At 36.3% G+C, this 18934-nt stretch overlaps 1 protein-coding gene across 9 annotated transcripts in view; it reads right to left on the bottom strand.

Annotated features, from left to right (window-relative positions):
- Positions 1–9736: 9736 nt before the first annotated feature.
- Positions 9737–18934, bottom strand: part of UNC5D (unc-5 netrin receptor D) — a 495999-nt gene continuing 486801 nt past the window's right edge. For all 9 annotated transcript variants that reach the window (XM_084879252.1, XM_084879255.1, XM_084879254.1 and 6 more), the window contains one exon: positions 9737–11422. In XM_084879252.1, the coding sequence (XP_084735378.1) occupies positions 11218–11422 (205 nt within the window). In that variant the 3' untranslated portion in view covers positions 9737–11217. The remainder of the gene's footprint in view (positions 11423–18934) is intronic.

The following is an 18934-nucleotide window of genomic DNA, read 5'->3' as shown; positions in this document are numbered from 1 at the left end:
TGCGGTGATGAAGCAAGCATTCCACTAGGCCGCTCATGCAGCCCACTCTCAGGCTCCCCCTTCTCCCCCACCGCCCCAGGACTGGGAGATTTCAGCAGGGCTGAGAAGGCTGGGTGCCGCCATCTTTTGGTTATGGGCACCACCATCTTTGTGATAGAGTGATGGTTAATTTGCATATTACCCTTTTATTAGATAGGATTTTTATTGATTTCTGAGAAGAAGGGAGACAGATAGAAACATCAATGATGCATGCCCCTACTGGGGACCAAACCCGCAACCTGGGCATCTGCCCCTGACCTGAACTGAACCCGGGACCTCTCAGTCCACAGGCCAATGCTCTATCCACTGAGCCAAACTGGCCAGGGCCATGCTCCTGTTTTAATTCTGGAGATTTTAGTACACGTATGATCCCTCTACTTCCCTGCCCTCTCAGTTTATTAAATTTTGACTCTCCAATGATTTTCACCTTTCACCCTGCCTTAGTAACACGTTACAGACAAGTGGTTCTCAACTGTGGTTGCTCTCAGAGGGTATTTGGGACTCTCTGGAGAAGTTTGTGATTGTCATAGTTGGTAGGTGCTATCGGCATTTAGTGGGTACAGGCTAGAGATGTTGCCAAGCATCCTCCATAACACATGACAGCCCCTCACAAAGAAGAATTATTGAGCCCCAAATATTAATAGTGCCAATATTCAGAAACCCCCAAATAAACCATGTTCACAACAAATACTCCTCTCCACAATCCCTATTTCAAGAATCTCACTTTCTCATTTCCTTTAAAAATCTCTCCTTTATAGTAAGGCTCATCAAACAAACTGATTAAACTTGCTTTCTTCATTTTCTCTACATTTTTTTTCTTGAATCTACTTTAAATAGATTCTCTCCATATACCATCTAGTAAAAAAAGGGATACATAACCAGAATCACACCCCTGAAACCTCATTCCTCTTTCCCATGTCTAACTTACTTTATATTTTACTTATTTAACCTTTACTCTCTGTCTCCTCTCAGAGAAATGAAATATCTGTGATAGTGGATATTTCACTTTTTTTTTTTTTAATCATTGTTCTATTTCATTGCCTAGTATAGTGTTTTCCCCATGGTAGAGAGTCATTAAATATTTCATAATAAATTCAATACCTGGGCAAACTAGTAAGCCAATACAATGCAAAAATTAAATAATAAGTTGGTGTTTTGTTTGTTTTTTGTTAAGAATATAAAGAACAACAAAAATAAAGGATAGTTTGGGCCCATAAAAGCCAGAAGAGAAGCATTAACTCTCCTTTTAGTGACAACAAAATGGTAGCTGACTTTAGCACTTTATATAATTTTTCATTTATGATGTCAAGAGCTCACTGATATTGATGATCTTTCTCAAAGTACTTCAATTTCTAGAGATACAATTCTAGGAAAAAATATCATTTTTGTTTTTCTTAGTATCCTAACCAAATTATTGAACCTATGGATCAGAGGAAGGGAAGGAACAAGTATAGGTTACTTATAATTTTTATATGCATGTCTTAACAAATTATTTGACCTAAAAGTATGAATTGATAGTCACTGTGTAGTTTTCTTTGTATTAAAATCCCTGCATAGGACTTTTACAATAGTAAGTATTTTTTCACACATAGTATTTCTTTTGATCACCGCATAGCCCCATGTAGGAAGTGTGGCAAGATATTCATGATATTGATTTAACAGACATGGAAACTGACGCTCAAAAAGTAAAATTGTTCAAGACTCCACTGATCTGCATGAGAGCTAAGATTAGAACCTTCCCCAGTTAGTGACTTCTTCACCTACTCTGGGCTCTTGCATGGCATCTTACCCCCCCGCACTCACACCTTTGAAAGGAGGGATACATTGACCTTTTCTCTGACCCTAGAGAGAGCAAGGTGATTGGCTCCAAGTCATTTCATTATTTGTAAAGATGCCTCCAGCTTTTAAAAGTAGTCTTTATAAGGTTGAGAGATATTTACAACTCATTTTCATCAGTTTTAAGGGTGCATTTGTAACTAGTTATACAGGAACATGGTTCAATCAAGCATTCACAGGCAAGCATTAAAATGTAAAGGTTGCCACGGACTTGCTCTATATGTAGAGATAAGAAATGCTACAAAGACCAAAGAAATGGGTTGATGAGAAAAAATAAATTGAAGAAAATTTGCACTAAGTTAATTTAGGATGGAGGACCCAATTTATCTCTTACACATCCTTAGAGAAGTGAATCCCCAAATGTGAATTGCAAGATGTTATCCCATGCTCATTAAATAGGAGTTAGTTGCTGATAAATATCTGAGAAATATTGAAACAATAGCCTTGGCTGAGTGATTAAAAATGCACATTAGCATAACTTCTCTTTTCTCAGATTTGCTATTTACAAAATGTGAGTAATAATGGCACTGACTTCAGTTGGTTGCTAGGGAACTGAGTAAATCCATGTAAAGTGCCTAGCACACTGAAAGTCTAGTCCCCTGCTCCCCTTATCTTGCTTGCTATCTGTGATTTACCTTTCCTCAGTTTGTTACCATTGTCAACCTCGGTCCAAAAATATTAAATGGAAAATTCTAAAAGGCAATTCATAAGTTTTAAATCGCATGCCATTCTGAATAGAATAAAATCTCTCTGTCCTGCCTGGGATGTGAATCATCTCTTTGTTAAGGGCCTCCATGCTGTCTGTATACACTACCTGCCCATTAGTCAGCGCCCTTCTTAGTTATCAGATCAACTGTCTTAGAAACACAGTGCTTGTGTTCAAGCAAGTTTCATTTTCCTTAAAAATGCCACCTTTTCATGACTTTTACTATAATATGTTATTATACTTGTTCTAATTTATTATTAGTTATTGTTAACCTCTTACTGTTCCTCATTTATAAACTATCGTAGCTGTGTGTATAGGAAAAAATATAGTATGTATAGGGTTTGGTATGATCCCCAGTTTCAGGCATCCACGGGGGGTTTTTGAACATATCCCATGAAATAAGGGCAGACTACTCTATTCAAAGTGTCAACTATTATGTACAAACCTTTCTCTCAAAGAAATAAAGAAATCTTAGCATGACGTCTTACTCACGTGTTTATGGTGACGCCTTCGTTGATAACAAACCTACTACACTGCACGTTGTATGAAAGAATGGACCATACAATTTATTATGTGCAGCTCATAATACTGGGTAATGATGATAAATGACTATGGTACTGGTTTATGTATTTACTATACTATACTTTTGATTGTGATTTTAGAATGGACTACTATAAAAATCAGTTTGCTGTAGAACAGTATGTATGCTACGCCTGCAGCAACCTCATAGATCATTCACCATGCTTCTCGATTGCATCTCCCCCCCCCCCCCCGCACTTGATTTAGTTTCATGTTGTTTTGTACAGTAACATGCTTTACAGGCTTGTAGCCTAGGAGCAGTAGGCTACACCATAGACCTTAGATGTGTAGTAGGCTAATACCTTTCAGGTTTGTGTAAGTGCACTCTGCAGTGTTCAGACACAAAATTGCCAAAGGACACATTTCTCAGAGCTATCTTCATCAATAAGCAGAACAGTACTGTATACTGTTCCTTGAACATTTATCTTGTGTTCAGTGAGCTTGATATGATCATCTCCTTGTAAAGATAAAGAGTTTCTTGGCTAAAGTCATGTATTCAGAGAAGGGCAGACTCAGAATTACTAACTATCCCAGCATGTGTTGGTCCAGTGCATTTTATTAACTACTATGCACACTGCCTCTCTAAAATAAGACAGAAGCTAGAGGCAGTTGGTTGCTTATTAAGAACCATGCTAAGGGCTTCACTTTTTTGTTATTCATTTAATCTTCAAATTTAGTAAATTATCTAAATTTCTTTTATCCCTATATTTCAGTTGAAATAGAAAAATGCCTAATATCAAATGCTAAGTGGTAGTCAGGCTTTGGATCCAAGACTCTGATACCATGTAGCAAATGCTAAATAAATATATATATATTTTAATGAATAAGTACCCTATCAGAATGTTTGATCAAATTCTAATAGACATTGGCTACATAGAACAAACATAAATTAGTTCAAAGTACCCTAATCCACTCAAAATTAGTTCCTAACAAGATCAAAATAATTTTAAAATATTTTAAAAAGTATCTTAACAGTTTATAACAGGTTCAAGTTGATCTGTGAAGTTTTTATCTGGATAAAAATAGTTGTGGCTGGATCTTTGTGTCAGTTACAGCATTTTTCTAGTTAAAATCTACTTTGACAAACTCAAATTGAATTTGTGCTATCAAATTATTCTGAATTTTCAACTTGGTTCTGCCTAATCATAGTGATTTACCTAGTTTAGTTAGTTAGAAACAATTCTCGTTTTACAAGTAACTTTTAAAATATGCTTAATCAGCTTTAAAGTGCTACATAACTTAAAGTGGTCAGAAATAACAGTTGGAACCACTCACAGCCACTATGTGGATAGTCTTACCCATTTTTACTAGTTCCACATGATGATCCAAAAAAATTACATAATCAAAAAAGTATAGGAAATGTTGCCTATACTCCCCTCTTTGAAGAACCATAAAAAATATGAGATTCATCATAGAAATAAAGAGTTTCAGAAATCTAGTTTAGAGTATGGTGTTTCATTTTCCATAGCTTTCCAAGCTTAGTTTGAAAACAAAAGAATAGCACAAAACAATCCTGTTATCTTTCTGTGGAAATGACATTGTAAGAAAAGATCTGAAAAATACTGGTTTATGGCAATTTTTAATCTTTTAATTTATACTCACTAATTTAACTAGATCAGAAATCATCTTTGAGTAGATCATACTGTTTAAACTGGCTCTGACCAGCGCTCCATAGCTATTGAGTTCTTGGGTGCGTCCAGCATTTAAAAACCATTTCTAACAGATTGAATCAGTGAAGATGTATCTGAAATGTACTTATTTTCTTAGTGGGAACATGGAGAGGCAGAACATTTTCTCTGCAGCCTGTAGAAATAACTCACACATTTTGAGGAATAAGGTGAATGGTTATCTCGGTAATGGTCTGGCTAGGATTATCTCAGAGTCCACAAAACTAGATTCTGTGAAAGTCGTGTATGTGTGTGTTGTGGTGAGGTGGCCATGAAAAATGATAATTCCATCTTTGCTTCCATAGCCTCAGAGGCTCTCCTTCTTGAGGCCAGAAGGAGAAATTAGGACCAATGTATTAACAGGTACATTGATGTGGAGGGCATTCCAGCCCTTGCCCAGATGTGGCAGGAGGTACATAGAAAGGGTCCTCATTGGGATTTCAGAGTTCTACTCATGGAGTATCCTAAAATGTCAATAAAAGACTCTTTATTCATAAATAACTGATAAGCAGGAATTTACGTCTGTACATTTATCTTGAAAAGTCTGTAACCATCCAGTTGTTTTGTTTTTTTTGCAAACTCTACATAAAACATCCAAACCGTCCATTTTGTTCAATACAATATAACACAGCTATTTGGCATTACCAAATATATATGTATATATATTTATAGATATGTACATGTGCTGAAAAAGAAGCCAGTGCAGCCTTTTCTAAGAAGTCCATCCAAGTATTTACTGTACAACATTCAGAATTTACATTGATAATACAAGGCACAAAAAGTGTGGTATGAAGCCAAGGCCATGCTTTATTCAAACTCTCTCCTCTGGCTTGCTTCACTCCTTCAGCCTCATGTTAAATTAAGTGTTCAGTTTTGTTGTTGTTTTTTTGTTGGCATTGAACATGTCAAATAAAAGGTGAGAGTGGTATGGGGTTGAGGTATGAATCACTTGAAAGACATTCCCCCACCTCCCCCCTCCCGCCCATACACCTTCCCCAAATAAACAGAACAAAATAAAATGTTTTGAAATTCTCCCATACAGAAATTGAGATAAATAATTAGTCATATTTTTTTTGAGTTTTGGTCAAAAGAATATGCCAATTTTTCTCTAATTGCTTATATTTGGGATGTTTCTAGGTCAACACTTATTGGATTGCATGTAACAATTAGAATCAGTTATGAAGAATGGGACTTTTTAAGTCAGTCTTTATTCTAATTTAGAAGATTGTTTTCCTGACCAGAAAGTTTCCACAGACTGAATTTTACCCACTTTCTTGCAGAGAAGTTTTGAATGGGAATGATTGACATAATCTAGGATGGGCCTCGGAGAGAGTTTCAGATTGAGATGAGGCTTAGATTAAGCCCCTGGCAAGGGGTGAGCTCCCTTTAGCATCATCAAACCTCCCTAATGGAGGGATATTAGAATTACTAGGTCTATTTTTTACTATAATGTCTTTATGTCAGTATCGGGGTCCTAATGCATGACATTGTGCTTACAAACTCCCTCAAAGATCATCTTTCCGTATCATGATTCAATAGAATCACAGGTAAAACTCTACTTACTATATCAAATAGTAAGAGAATTGTATCATTTGTCTAATTTTGGAATTTGTATGTATATGATGTTTGAAATAGTGAAATACATTTTGGGCTTAGTCAAATTTGAGGCAAAAGGACATTTTCATTAGAATCATGCCTTTTGTAAAAGTATTTAACATACATTTCCATTCATGCAAAGAATTACATTATCAAATTTAGTAACATTTAATAATTCAGGGCTATAACTTTTTTGGGGGGGAAAAGAAAAAAGATATACCCCCGACAAATTCAATATTAGGGGTGGGAGATTTTTAAACTTAGGCCTAAATATGAAGCTTACTGCCTATTTTAATCTTTGGGTTCAGATGAAGGGCTCTAAGACATTACGTTTAATGTTATTTTCTTAGGCCCACTTCATGAGGACATTCCAAATCCATGATCTTCACAGCAAAAGGAAAAAGCAAAGTAGCTGCTTCAAAAACCACAATTATTCTACTTGAGTTAAATTCCTACTTAGATCACAGTACTACACACTAGTGACTAATGGCCAGGTCTGATTTCCATCCCCTTTTGCGTTTTGAAAACTACAGTATACAAATTGATATTTTGGTTTTTGTGGACAACCCTGGAGTGGGGATGTGAGGAGTCTATGGTAGACACTGGCTCTCCTAGGACTGCTTTTGCAAAAAACACCACATGCTGTCAATACAGCCAAACAGCTTTATAACTGCAGCTTTTGAAAGAGTTTGGAAAGTAAAAACACAGAATATGCAACACGTCTAAACTCAGCAACGTTTTCACTTTGTGACATTTGACAAAATACATTTTTTTTGCGTGTAGTTCAGGAAAATTCTATGCAGACAAAACAGTGGAAACTGCGGAAACAGTGGTCATCCAGCTTTTGGCTAAAGCATCAATTTTCAAATACACAGCAATGGCCACTAATACCCAAGTGCTACTAAAATTTTGTCACTATCTGTCCAACAACATTTTGCTCTCCCATTTGCTATGGATGTGGACTCTGGTCCAGTCGATGGGAGTTACTAAGGATTCAGAAGTTTATAATGTTTCATGAGGAACATGAATGAAAACTGCCACACAATGGGCCAGAGAAGCACATTTCTCAGCTCCTTCATGATTCCTGGGACCTTCACAGATCTGGAACAAAGACTTCTGAGAGAACGTCACCTTCAACATATCTGTGAACTATATTATTAAACACTTTACAGAGGGACTAAGAAATTCAAGAGAAAAATGGCAAAAAAGACAAAAGCACATCAAAAGATTTTATGACATTTTTGAAATTCACAGGTGGATTTGCCAGAAGTTTGGCAAGTGGAGAATACTATCCAAAACTAATTATGCCATTATAACATTCTACCTTTGTTTATCAAATCTTGATGTTGAGAATTTCTGGATTTATTACAACTAAATTTTTTGAAGGAAATTAGTTGCAATATATCCAAAACGTTTAATCCAAAAAGAACCCCATTTTAATCACCTAACTTAATATCCCCTCTCAAAGTCAACTAAAAAACAATACAAAACAAAAAAAGAAAAACAGAGGGACATGACAAAGGATAACACACTCGAAGATGAAAAAATAATAAAAAAGAGAGAAATCTTCCCCTCTTTAAAGAGAACTGTGTCAATTCCTATTCATGTCTTACAAAAAGGCCAGTAAAATTTTTGTGAGAATGCATCTGAGTTTTATGAGACTTTCTGCATCAGTAAATGAAGTTTGCATTTAAATCCATAGTGAGCTTCCTTTTTTTTTTTTTTTTTTTTTTTTTTTTTGGCTTATACGGTTTTAGTGTAAACTACAAAGACTGCACAGGCAATGTTGTAAAAATCGTAAATTAAGTTGATAGTGCTGCAGTCTGGTGAAGCTGTGAAGTGTTCCATTTTGGTGGCATAATTTTAGGTCAAGTTTAAAACATGATTATTAGACGTAAATACATTTGAGGACCAAAAGACTTGGCATTAAGTAGGCTATTTTGTAAAAAATTTAAGTAGCCTCCCAAGTATTAAAGGGCACTTTTAATTTCTTGATTGATTTCACATTAGGATAGTAACACTTCTAAAGTAAGGGCTTGGAATGACAAGTAAATCTCTTTCAAGAGGGGGAATTTGTTTGGGTCACAGTGAGTACCCACCGTCTGCCAGTTCAGTCCACGTGTTCTGTAATTCTATGCTCCCCTGCCACACCCATCCACCCACTTTAGTTTGTAAATCTCACAAGCCTGGGTTCTTTTTGGAATTCTGTTGTAAAATAGGATTCAAACAATCCTGGCATGAAATGGGCACAGAATTTCATGCATTTCTATAGAAGTCATATGTGGGATCCTAGCAGAATTAAGAGAAATGTAAGGAGGGAACAAAACGGGCTGTAATATGGATTTGAATCTTGGGCTGAAATCAGAGGTGAATCATTGTAAACTGCTTCAAATGTTACTCAATATGATATGATGGTGAAATGCATTTATAAAACCTAAATAAAAAGAAAAAAAGTGGATGGAGGAAATTCCAAACATTCAGGGATTGATAACAACCTCTAAAAAATAAATTAGATAGATCCTAGGGAAAGCATTAAAGTTTTTTATCTGTTTTTTTTTAAGTATAAGAAATTTATCAAAAATCTAAAAAGGATCTGTGTGGATTCACAGAATAGATAAAACAATTATAAAGCCAATTAGAAGGGAAGAGGAAAAAAAGGGTAGGATGGTTAAAAACAAAAATCCTCCAAGAGGGATATTAACATAATATTTATAATGTGTCTTCTACTAATTATTTAACAGTTAATGCGGGTTCTTTCTGCATATCACCCATGCCAATTAATCTCAAGTTTACTTTGGGTGATTGACCATATATTTCCACTTCTTTCTCTCAGAAATTATATCAGGGATGTCAAATGATTTATACGTTTATGCTTTCTCTCTGTTGTTCCCTAGAAGGAATAAACAAGTTGAGCATACTAGCAAAATGATGTCTTGTGATCTCGATATGGTATGTTGAAAATATGCTTGATAGTTCTAAGAGGATTTGTTTGTTCTATGTAATATGCCTTTGGTTCCTGAGAAAAGCAAGATGCTTTTGAATTTCACGTAGCAGAGGCTTCTAGAAGATATAGGGAACCATACCCTATATACCACACATTAGGTAAAGAAATGGCCAATACCTTCAAGGGTTCTCCAGCCCCTTACTCATGGTATCATAAATTCATCTTATCTTTAGGTCTTTTTCCCTTACGTGGAGATTCACCACATTTTTTTTTTATTTTTATAAAACATGGGATCTACAAAAACATTGTTAAAAAAATTGCTCATATCACCAATGCCAGGTACTCCCCACCTCCCCCATTTCCTGACTATTTTTATTTTATTTCTATGTAGTCAACCTCTAGGTAACTGATCAGCCTTAGGACCTTGGTTGTGGACAGCTAATTAACACACCCACCAGAAGATGAGCAGGAGCAGAGTGTTTCAGCTTTAGTCTACCCTGACATCTTGTCAAAAACCATTCAATAGGATCAAAGATGGAGTAAAGCGTGACAATGGGGGTCATGAATTATCTGTGGATTTCAATTTTCCACGGTATCATAAAGCAGCATGTTAATGGTGTTATAGAGAAAGCATACTCGGTGAGATCAAGTTATCAGAGCTTGAAGGCTCCCCGAACAATGCATATGGTTTCTAGGACATTGTGGTAGAGGTCTATTTATTCAGATGTCATTTAGAGCAAAGGCTGTCTGCTAATTCCCCAAGAGGCAAAAGGAGGGGGAATATAGCCCTATGAAGAGATGTGGCGATAACATAGTCCCGAAAGGCTAGAAAAATGTCAAGAACTAGATTGTAAAGTTCAGTAAAACCCCCTTATACCTGTAGAATAACAATGTTAGGGAAGTGGATAAAGACCTGCATCCTAGAATTACAGCTTATTTGAGGACTGCTGCATCTGCAGTTCATGTTTCCTTGAGTCTAATTTAACCTCTCTTGTCTCCAAATCCATGCCATAATCTGTGTACTACTAACATTCTGCAATTTGAATGGCTTAGCTGGGAATAGAGATAGTCCTCTTTGTTGAGTTAGGAGAAGGAAATTTCTACATTGAAAAGTCTATGCTGCTTGAAACCCCTTCTCCACTATAATGGGTAAGGAAGGAAAATGTGGGTAGATTTGAAGAAAGTGAAGGTGGGGTATACTGCCAGAACTCTTTTATGGTCTGTCTTACCTCTCGATCTTGTTTCCATTTAGTGGCTAGGATAGGTAAGTGGCTAGGATAGGTGGGTGCTGGTGTGATGGACTCAGGTTCTAAACTCTAAATGCCCTCCTTGATGTTGTTCAAGTCATAGAAATGGGTTGGTAACCCTGTTCAGTTCTGAAAGCCAGTTTTACTATGATTGCCAACATCACAGATGCCAGGTGGTAGATATACCTTAATAATCTAGTTCCAGAATCAGCTGGTCCTTTGGGGGCACATCATTAAAAACATGTTTCAAAACATGCACTTATTCTCTGCCTTTATTGTAGCTCATCTTTTGCCAATTACTTCAGTCTAGTTATGCCCTTACTTTTATCCTTTACCATCTTAAATCTGAGAAGTTCATCAAGTGTTAACCTAAGTATGGATTCGGTGGACAGTAGAGCCCTCTTTTGTTTAAGAGAGCTTGTACTTTTGCCTACTAATATATTTTACCTATATTAAATTCAGTTTCTTCAACCAGAGATTCTCACTGGTTATAAATGAAGGCTGAATTCCCCAAATACCACTGGCAGAAAGCTGCCTCCTTCTTCCATTTTAAAGCATGTGTCCCGAAGCTGACCGTCACTCTGTCTCTTGAGAGGAAGTGGACTAGAGTCCATTTTGCCTGCTGTAGTTGAAGTCGGCTTCATCAAGCTGGGATTCCGTAATGTTTGAGAGTTTCGTGTGTGTCCTCCCAATCTCTTCAAGGGCACAGGCCAGGGAGTCAAGGTCACCATCATGCTGATGCCGAGCTTCCCACAGGTTCAAAATGACAGCAGATGGGCTACTTTGTGTAGCAAAATAAGATAAATTCCTAGACAGAGTTAAATAAAAAGAATTACAGAACAAAAATGAACATAGAAATAAAGGAACCAATAGAAACCACTATAAGAAAATTATAAAGGAATTGTAATGGATATTATTATAATAGAAGTACAAAGCTCTTGAGGCAGGTGATGGGGAACTCTAGTTTGTATCCCAGCACTGAACTGAAATTATACTTTGGGATATTACTAATGGCCTTCTTATCCTCCAATTCTTTACTTAGTCGTCATCTTCCTTGAGTTCTGGATGTGTGTATTTCTCCCTGATTAACCCCCTTAAAAGTCTCAATTTAATTAGCTTATGTGATGCTGTAACTCATTTCTATATTTTCAAAATAAGCTGGTTCCTCTTTATCTCTTGGTTAACATATGGGCTGCTGAATTTTTAATCTTTGATTTCTTCTTTCCCTCCTCAGTAGGCTCATGTACTAAGTGGATTAGTTACCACTCTACGTGGATAGTGTCTAGAGCAGCACCTCCAGTCTTACAGATTATGTGAGGCAGTTACAAACATCTAAATGGCCTTGAAATTACTCCAATTAGATCTCTCCTCATTATCCTCATCAAAAAATATATATTTAATTTCCATGCCTCCTATCTCAGTAATTACAACTATTGTTCTACTTTTTCACACTAAGGCATTTATTTTTGACTCTTCCCTTTATGTTGTTTGTTTCTTTTTAACATACTCATCAGCTTCAACCTTCTCCATTTATAGTACTTACATTTAATTTGTGCTCTATCATGTATAGCTTGAATCACAACAAAAACTTGATATCTCTCCAAACTCTAATATACCCTGCATTCTATTTCTTCCATTATTGTATCTCCTCCACTTATGTTCAGTGTATTCCTTAGTTTGTCTCAACCTAGCTCAGGCAACATGTGTATATTTTTACTCAATACTCTTTTTGTCCTTTCAGCCTTTAATGCTGACTTAGGTAATACTTCGCTTCTTGCTTTCATTCAATGTAATTTGTTCACTAGAAATCCCCACTTTCTTTACCCCCGTTTATCAGATCCTACACTCCAATAACCTGTTTCAATTTTCATCTCCTCTTTGCTCAAAGTGATTTATTTCTTCTCTGTACTCTTTTTATGCTTGTGCTTAAATTGTCATGTGAATAAAGTGGTTAATATATTTCCTGTGTATGAGCTTGGCCTTTCCAGTGTGAATACAGACAACTTAAGGGGAAGGATCACAAGTAGTAATTTTCTGATTCTGCAACAGCACTTATCATAATACTGTGACAGGCGTTTATTCAATATCCATCAACTGAGTAATTGATTGGCACAAGCTTTTTCTTAGATGATGGGATCTTTGGTGAAAAACAAAATGGTAACCTTTTTGATTATAACTCTGCTATGATAAAGACTAAGGCAACACAAAGTATTAAAGGTCACAGTTTTTCATAGGTACTTTTTACAACAGGGATAGAAATGTCACCTCTGGTAAAATTCTGATGAGTTGAAAAAGAATTTCTAGAGTAAACCAAGAATTGCCTATATTGAGGTTGGCACTACTTTTTATCACCACATTCAGTATATAATAACAAAATAAGTGGACTCATACAGTGAAGAACACTTGGAAGAGAAGACAAGCTTTTTAAGGGCACATTACCATTCACAAGCAATACATGGAACTTTTGAGTGAATAAAGTGCTATTTTATTCAAAGGTCTTAAGGGACTGTTTGATTGCCAAATAGTGTAAATATCAGGGTACTCTATATACTTATTACTACTTCTGAATCTTTAATTAGGAAAGGGAGAAGGCCAGCTTAAAATGTTCTCTAGTGTCTTTTTCTACTTATCTCCTCCTCCACCCCACCCCCCACCCCATCCCAAGGGCCCTCGAATCAATATTGTTATTTATTTTTACATTAAAATAAAAAATGGCAAAGCAACCTTAACCTCACTTGGGTAGTTGAAGGGATCCTAGTTTCTTTTATTAAAAAAACAAACCACCACAAAAAAACACATTCTTTTGAATACTGTCACTTCTTTCTAGTCATGTGGACTGTTTGTGGGAAAAGTTATATCACCAGGTCTAGACATAAATTGACACACCCCAACCAATATTTAGGCAGGGTGTACAAACTAGAATAGCTGAGAAAGTGGTAAACTGAGAGAGTAGGTCTGAGTAGACTCTGCATGGGCTGTGTAACCATCTTTTTCCTGTGTAACATATGAGAGTGAAGACCACAGAACATACACTTATTCCTGGCATGGGTAAACAGTTCTTTATCCTCTCCATTTTCACTTAAAAAAAAAACACAACAACAATTCTAGCAAACACATCAATAGAAGCACAGATTACTTGTCTTCTTGAGGGTTTATATTTGCTATTTACCAATAATGGACTATAGTCCTAAGGGAGTGACTTTTGGAATTCCTATGACTCCAGTAACCCCAGGTATTCTTTATTTTACTGCAAGGGTTCAGAAATATTTCTGTAAAGGGATAGATAAATATTTCTGACTGAATAGGTCTCGTGTCTCTACAGTAACATCAAAGCAACCATAGACAATACATAAATAAATGAGCATGGCTATGTTCTTGTAAGAATTTATTTAGAGTACTCAAATGTGACTGTTATATAGTTTTCCTATGCCACACAATATTACTTTTCTTTAATTCTCCCCCGCAAACCTCCTCCTCCCCGCCCCGCCCCGATCATTTAAAACATGTAAAACCTATTCTAGCTTCTGGGCTATAGACAGCAGATGGTGGACCCTTGCCCCCCACATTGTACTAAAAACCCAACCTGGGTCTCCAGAGGTAGTCACTGTCTGAAGGAGGATTAGACTAAACTTTTTTGGTGCTGCATTTGGAAAGAAGCACCTAGAGTAAGGTGACCAGAAGTCCCGATTTTTAACAATTTGTCCCGCATCCCGCTGCTTTTTAAAAGTCCCGATTTTTGGAAAGAATGCACGACAAGCTAGGGAACGGCGGGAGAACAGGAAGGGAATATACGGCTTTTGGCGGCCATGTGGCTATTTAGCCAGGATATGAGTTTTATATTGTTTTTATTAATTTTATAATGTTAAACTTTAATAATAACAAATAATTGTTGAGAACTGATTATCGAGAACTGCTTATCAAAGTTCCCATTGTTGATCAGTTGTTAAAATTCGACCACCATTGCTTGGACTTAATGAACAATGGCATTTTTTGGGATTGGCAACGACGAAATCATTTTGTAACTGTCTCTCAGACGATACACATCATACTGCGTGCTAGTAAGCTAGTTGAACAAGTGATGTCATTACAAATCAGCTATTCAAATAATTTAGGTAAGTAATTTACTTCATAAGTACATAAATTTTCTTGAATTTATCAGACAGTACTGGTATTATTTATATTTTATAGTGGCGGCAAAAATCTAGAGCCACCTTGAAAGTGACACTTACAACTATACATATTTATTTATTTATTTATTTATTATATCGGTAAATTGTACTTATGTTGAAATTTAAAAAAATATATTACAATACTATTTTTGTGTTCTATGAAAATTTTTGTTGCTCCATATAGACCAAATTTTTAATCAAGAAAACCCCCCTCCCCCGGTCAATGATGTCCCGCTTTACCAAAGTTAAAATCTGGTCACTTTAACCTAGAGGGCCAACATTGCAGAATCCCAGAGCCACATGTTCTGCCTCAAGTACTCTGTCCCCTTTATCCTCAGTAACTGCTCCAGATCTTAGACATTTCAAGACTAGCGAGGAAGACCTGGGCATAAGAACACAGTAAGAAACTTTAGGAGAGGCACACAGACCATGTGTGGGAGGTTGTAATGAATATTTGTCCCAACACAACATTTAAAAAAATTCATAAATCTGTGGGGGTGAGAGGGAAGGTGTTATACATACACCTGCCTAGCTGGAGAGGGAGTGGAGTGGAGAATGACTCCCGTCAGCCACTTGATTCTGAAAAGTCCTGCAAATGTCCTGCTATGTAAAAAAGGCACCCAGGGCTAAAGGAAGCTACATGATCCAAAGGGACAGAAATATAACTCTCATTTGGCACAGGTCTCTGAACATATTGAAGCAATAAAATGTGTTCCCCAAAGCACGTTCAGATTTATTCTCTGAATTTATATAAGGTTGCTTGCTCAGCATAACATACACAAATCTCACATTCTACTTAATTTTTAGTTGATACATATAGGAGCATATCAACCTTATTAAAAATGATTTAATTAGCTTTGCGATAAACAGACATCCTATTAAACTACATTTACCTATCTATGCCAGTATAATTAATATATAGAAAACCCTAAAATCCCAATGCAATAGGCTATTCCTCAGACATCTGAAATATTTTACTGCTTGCTTATGTGCAAATGCACTATGGCTTTTTGAAAATTAGTATACCATATATTCATTTGGTCATCTTCATACCACCCTTTTAAAATTATGCTGACCCAAATATATGTGATCCATTTTGCTTCCTAATTATACTGGTGCATTTGGACACCAGCAAATAAATGTACATGCAATTCAGAGAACATTGTTAATTTTAGAAAAAAGAATTCATAGCAATAGTCAATTTAAAATATTCCCTGAATATCTTTGCTTGTTTGAAATGAAATAACATTTAACAAAAACAGTAGTCCTGAAATTCAGGTTGAATGCCTCTAAGTAAAACTTACTTTTTTCTTTGAAAAATGTTTAAAGAAGTAAATGCTGTTTTCAGTTTAGATGCTTCAAATTGTTCTGTTGTATGTAGCAAACTTCGGGGAACCTTTTATCATAGAATTTTCAAATTCTGACTGACTGGGGTAATTTTGAAAAATAAGATTTTCTTTTTCGGTGATGTCCTTATAGCTGTATGCTATAAGATTATATACTCTGTAAATTTTAGGAATTTCCTTTGAACATTCTGTGTCCTCAGTTCTATTCACTTGTCCTAAGCCCTATGGATTCAGTGATTTTATATTTTCCCCTGGAACCCTCCCTGAAAGAAAACAGCTAAACTGTAAAAAAGCACACGCTAAGACAGCTTTAATAGAGGTATTCGCCTAAGTTCACTGAATAGTAATAGTTGATTAAGTTTAATTTTCTTTGCTAGCTTACATGTGTTCTATTCACTTGAGTTCCTGGGAGGTTGTTTTATTACCATGATTAATTTCATCTGTCTGAGACTTTCCCACCCCCCCATCCTTGAACCCCAGTTAAAATCCCATACTTAATGTAAAAACCAGGGCAGAATTAGGAACACAAATCTTGACCTTAATAATTTCACTAACCTGTGTGGGGGGGCCACAAACTGAATTTTTATATAGAATCTGTTTCCAAAAGGCACTAAATCGTGGAAATTAGGTTAGATTAATCATGGAAATTAGATTAGATTTTAGGATTTTTGGAAATATTTACTGCTACTTCTGTTTTGTTCTTTGGGTAAAAACAGGAGGGGAGGCTTGGAGGAACCATGAGACATGGTATGTTAGGTCTTTATATACTACTATAAGAGGGCTGATTTTATGAAAAGGAAAAATCACTAGGTGTTCATTCACTGTGAATTTAGAGATACCACCCTTTCTTTAGGTCTCGAAAGCTGTGATTCAAATGCAGGTGTCTTGGGAAAAGGTAACTCCATATCCTCAGTCAGTTAATAGAGGTCAGATAACAGCAATGGAGGAAGGCACAGGTCTGAAGCTCTGAAGAGCTACCCAGGGCACATTACACTTATAGCTGGACTTTTGCTCAAGTTCCAGATAACAAAGCTTTTATTTTAGCTGCTATTCAGAGCCATATTACCAGGGGGCCAATAAACCTATTCACAAGCTGTGAGCTATTCTTGTGACTGAGAATGATTTTCCTACTAAAATATAGAAGGGGCCGAAACTGGTTTGGCTCAGTGGATAGAGCATTGGTCTGCAGACTGAAGGGTCCTAGGTTCGATTCCGGTCAAGGGCATGTATATTGGTTGTGGGCACATCCCTGGTAGGGGGTGTACAGGAGGCAGCTGATTGGTGTTTTTCTCTCATTGATGTTTCTAGCTCTCTGTGGAAAATCAATAAAATATATTTAAAAATAAAATAAAATATAGAAGGGGACCACATTTGAGCTGTAGCATTCTATCCTTAGCATCAAAGATACCTCACAACTGGTACACGCCATAATTTCATTCAGAATTTAGGATCTCACTTCTCACTTTCAAGTAGAAGGGAGCACTTGCACCTGTAATATGAGTGCAGCAAATTTGTTTATATTCTATAAATATTGCCATGTATATTAAGACAACTACTTTTAATATTAAAAAGTATATTTTTTGAGTAGGCTGGCAGTATAAAAAAGTGAAAACTAAGCTTAGCTGCCTATAATCAATTGGGAAACATAGTTATAAGAATAATGCATAATCCTACTGTATAGTACCAAATAGGGAATTGAGACATAGTCATAATGAAAAAAAATCTTAATATCCCTGCTATCATCCTAATTGTCTCATTTAATGAAAGCCTCTCTTATGTGACCAAAACCAATCCTCTGACTGGTTTTTAAAATGCAAATAGAAAAGAAAAACACATGTATTGCATACGGTAGTAACTGGACACACCATAAGCATGTGATTTATTCATCAAGCTTTCATGTACAAATTTTATATATATATATATATATATATATATATATATATATATATATATATATATATAAAATTGATTTTTTTTTTTTTTTTACAGAGAGGAAGGGAAAGGGATAGAAAGTTAGAAACATCGATGAGAGAGAAACATCGATCAGCCGCCTCCTGCACACCCCCTACTGGGGATGTGCCCACAACCAAGGTACATGCCCTTTACTGGAATCCAACCTGGGACCCTTCCATCTGCAGGCCAACGCTCTATCCACTGAGCCAAACTAATTAGGGCTCATGTATAAATATCACCTCACTGGGCATTCAACAGACAGCAAAGCAGCTTTCAGGGTAAAGCCAGCCGGTTACATCACCAAAATGTAACCTGTGCCGATTGCCCTCTAGTGCCTTCAAGTGAAATAAAGCTGGGATGGAGCACCAGAAGGAAAGGACACAGGACTTTAAAAACATGCTGAGTTCCATACTTTTTGCCCGAAAAGTGCTACCTTAATTCTTTGTGGCCAACAAATTTGGCAATATACTTTCCCTCCTATTTTTTTCTTTTGCCTTTCAATTGTCTGGATGCTTCTTTTTTTTTTTTTTTTTTTTTTTTTTTTTTTAATGTATTAAGAGCCCTGGAGCTTCCAGGACAGCCTGTGAGTTGTCAGATGAGAACAAAGCCAATTGTGGGCCCTGTATCAGTTCTCCAGTTTTATTCCTGACAGGACAAGTCCATATTAATTTCTCATATGTGGAAATAAAGGGCATTGAAAACTAGCAAATCAGATCTCTACTTTTCTTCGAATTGGGGTATATCATGGACAAAGAGGTCTTATTTAAATTAATTTTCCTCTTCAATAACCTTGAGACATTTTGAAACATCCTGAGGGTGATGCAGAATGACCACTATTTGTTCCAAAAGGAA

The sequence above is a fragment of the Pipistrellus hanaki genome (assembly GCF_964339955.1).
Source record: "Pipistrellus hanaki genome assembly, chromosome: 3".
Lineage (NCBI taxonomy): Eukaryota > Metazoa > Chordata > Mammalia > Chiroptera > Vespertilionidae > Pipistrellus > Pipistrellus hanaki.
Note: the sequence above shows the minus strand (reverse complement) of the source record. Positions and strands in the feature narration are given on the sequence as shown.